The following is a 3,812-nucleotide window of genomic DNA, read 5'->3' as shown; positions in this document are numbered from 1 at the left end:
TTTTTTTTTTTATATTTCTGAATACTAATATGCAGGAAGAATGCAGAGAGACTCTACCAGCCAGAAGCTGGGTGACGGCCCTACCCTCACTCTAAACACATCACCTCTGCTGGGTTCTCTTTTATACCTTTTTTCAGAAATTGTTTTGTGAATCTGCAGTACACAAATTATAATTTGAAAAACAATTCAGTTTTACAGTTTGAAAATAAGTGCAGTAGTAAACAAGATAAGGAATATGTCTGAAATGAAATAAAAGAATCACAGTATTGCTTTGATTAGAAATAAGGGGATATAACAATGGGAGATAAAGCATTAAGGATATATTTTGTTGAGTTTTTAAAGTTTTAGAATGTGTGATATACACTCTTGGTGATAGAGGGAATGGTTTTCCTCATGATGCATCTGGAATTTATTTTGTAGTGGGAAATAGGGTAGAAATCAAACTACTTTTTTTTTCTCTAGGGTTACCTGGTTTTCCTAACACCATCTAATAAACATCCTGTTATATCTCAATGATAGGAATGTTGTAGAATATCACCCTTATTTCATAAATTCTGGAGTGCATTTGGGTCTCGTCTCTTCTGGGAATCTGTCTGCTGATGAGACACTACCTACTATTGACCATAGCATTAGAATATGTCTGAGTAACTGGTACGCCTAGTTCCTTTTCATTAATACCCATCCCTTTTTTTTCCCCCCAGAACTTTCCTGGCTATTCTTAATATGTTTGTTTCCCATAACAGCTTTAGGATCCATTTATATAGTTTTAAAAAAGGAAATTCTGATTTTGTTGATTTAATAACTTTCCATAAAAAACAAAAACAAAAAAAACAACCCACCATCACAGGGAAGATACACATGAATTACAGGTTGCATTCTGATTTCAGGAAATTAATTGTGAAAACGTACATATCTTAGAATCAAGAAATATAATGATAGAGAAGATTTGTTGCCTGGAACTTAAAACATGGACAGATCAGCACAGAGTAATGTGGGATTCGCACCTTTATAACCCAGTCTAAGCTCATGGTATTTTTTGCGATGACACACGCTGTTGGTTCATATACCTACCAAGTATATGAAAGGATGTGGAAGGCAGGGGCATTCTTACTCGTTTTTAATTTTGATTGAGGGAAGGAAGAAGGAATAGCTCTTCAGCTTCTCCTCAGAGATCATAGGTAAACTTTCAGCCAGTTTTTGTTGTGGTTGTTTCAATATGGACAGTATTACACTGAGAAAGGGATGCTGGGGTTGCTTGCATATTATAGGGAAGACACTTTTCTTCTCCCTGGAGAGCTCGATGCGAATCTTATCTGAAGAGGCAGTTACACTGACTGTGGACACAAGGCTCTCAGAAATAAATATGTTCTTCCTTTTTTTCCTGACAGGCAGCCTTGTTTGCACTCCAAAATCTTTTTGAAGCGCAGTATGCTCCCCGGCCTATCTTCGTAAGTTCTCAGATGTCTGCGTGATAAATTTTGTCTGTTATTAATAACTGTCATTTCGAGTGTAGGTTTTTTCCCCCCTTACATTGTAGAACTATTGATGATATCTTTTAGAAGTCACCTATTTTAACTTCCTCCGTGCATTTCTCTCCCTCCACCACTGAAGATCAATAGCAGTCTTATCACTGGAGAGGTGATTGGTGGAAGGAAGACAGGCTATTGAAAAGAAGCCCAGCTATACTAGTCCCCTGAAGCCAAAGGCTTAAAGACTCCATCTCATTAGGGTCCAAGGAGGGATGGACTTGCCTGCTGACTGCTAAGTGTCTAACACTGAAGATACCAGACTGCCAATTTATTAGCTCAATAGATTGCTCAATGAGAATAGAATAGAATCAAAACAGTGGGTGTTAGATAACTCAGATGTTTAACAGCAGGAGGCCAGGATGACTGAGGTATCTTCGGGAAAGCTCCTCCATGCAACTGGATTTGTGAATTCTAAAGCTGTTTTGGTCACTGCTTTTGCTTCTGTGCCTTTCTCTTTTCTCTGTTTCTGTGGCCTGCTACCTCCTCCCCCAGTCACTTGGAACGTATCTGTTCTGACTTTTGTAAAAAGAACTGCCTACCTGGTTGATCCTGCCAGTAAAAAAAAAACTTGTTCATTTTATTTTGTCCTTGTGACTATATTCTTAACTTGACTTTACATTGTTAATTCAGATTTCAGGGACGATTGTTGATAAAAGTGGGCGGACTCTTTCTGGACAGACAGGAGAGGCATTTGTCATCAGTGTGTCTCATGCAGACCCACTCTGGTGAGTGATTGATCCATCTGTCCTTGACTTCCTTCCTTTTGGGGGCGTCTTTTCTGATGGCTACAAAATGTGACCAGGGGAGGGGATTGCTTCAATCAGTTTCCGCTGTACCAGTTCCATGGCATGCTGGCTTTCCTTCAGGCACTTTCGGACTTTCCCTAAGTCCTTCGGAAGACCACTGCCTAAATGGTCCATTTGGAGGACTGGGAGAGTTGTCATATCTCTTGGGCCAGCCAAGTGGTTGCCTCTTTGTAGGCAGCTCCTGTGTAGTTAAGACCGTGGTTGGCTGGGTAACGCTTTAAAGCCATTATCAGTCACTTACATTTTTAGGGCAAAACTTTGGAAATTTTAGGACAGTGCCATTCCCTATTTATGAAGCAACCAGAAGCAGTCTAGTTTGGAATGGTGGAATTTAAAGTTCAGGTTTTTATCTTTATAATTAACATGGCTTTTACAGTCTATTTTAAAATATTTTCCTAGTTTTGTTTTATTTTTCATATCAAAATGTTTTAAATTATATACTGTATTAGTCTGTTTTTGTTGCTTATAACAAAATGCCTAGAACTGGGCAATTTATAAAGAAAACGGAATTTATTGCTTATAGTTTCAGAGGCTGGAAGTCAAAAGTCCATGGAACACATCGAGTGAGAGCCTTGTTGGTAGTGATAGTGACACAGGGGTCTCATGTGGCAGAATGGCAGAGCAGAGAGAGAGAGAGCGAGCTAACTCCTCATTCACTGTGCTTTTAAAGCCACCAGAACCATCCCATTATTCCAAGAATGGGTCAGTCCATTCTGAGGGTGCAGTCCTCACAAACCAATCACCTCTTCAAGGCCCCACATTTCAATGACCATCATAGGATTTCCCACCCTCAACAGTTAACAGTGGGTTTAAGATTCAGTGAGTTTGAGGGGACATTCAATCTACATCACATACCATAAGTGAAATGGAAGAGTATCCAAGAGCATATACTAGTTTTTGTTTTTTTTTTTACTATTCTACCTGGAAAATATGCCCGCTCCCTCTCCCCATCATTCTGTTGACTCCTTAGCTTTTAAGACTCATCTCAAGAATCTTCCCTCCAGAGAACCTTCCCCCTGTCACCAGCCCAGGGAGATGTTCTTCTCAGAGCGCTCTGTTTACTTTTATTATAGCCTTTGGAATAAAAATAAGAATAATAGACATTTATTGAAAGTTCACTATATGCCAGGCTCTGATTTAGGTGATTTATTGGAGTTCTTTCTTGTATTTTAGTAACAACACCTTGAGGTAGGTACTGGTATTAACATCTTAATTTTTTTTTTTTTTTTAAATTTTTATTTTGTTGATATACAATGTGGATGATTATTATGGCCCATCACCGAAACTTCCCTCCCTCCTCCCTCTCCCCCCTCCCACCCAACAATGTCCTTTCCGTTTGCTTGTTGTAACAACTTCAAAGGATTGTAGTTGTTATATCTTCTTCCCCTCCCCCCCGGTTATTTTTTGTGTGTGAGAGAATTTATTTATTTATTTTTAGCTCCCACCAATAAGTGAGAATATGTGGTATTTCTTTTTC

The 3,812-nt window shown here is 39.0% G+C and overlaps 1 protein-coding gene across 1 annotated transcript in view; it reads left to right on the top strand.

Annotated features, from left to right (window-relative positions):
- MTR (5-methyltetrahydrofolate-homocysteine methyltransferase) overlaps positions 1-3,812 on the top strand; it is a 101,629-nt gene that overhangs the window by 11,251 nt on the left and 86,566 nt on the right. Inside the window, exons 6-7 of the mRNA XM_008573408.1 lie at positions 1,389-1,448; positions 2,160-2,254. Coding sequence (XP_008571630.1) covers positions 1,389-1,448; positions 2,160-2,254 — 155 coding nt within the window. The remainder of the gene's footprint in view (positions 1-1,388; positions 1,449-2,159; positions 2,255-3,812) is intronic.

This window comes from Galeopterus variegatus, unplaced genomic scaffold, assembly GCF_000696425.1.
Source record: "Galeopterus variegatus unplaced genomic scaffold, G_variegatus-3.0.2 Scaffold915, whole genome shotgun sequence".
Lineage (NCBI taxonomy): Eukaryota > Metazoa > Chordata > Mammalia > Dermoptera > Cynocephalidae > Galeopterus > Galeopterus variegatus.
Note: the sequence above shows the minus strand (reverse complement) of the source record. Positions and strands in the feature narration are given on the sequence as shown.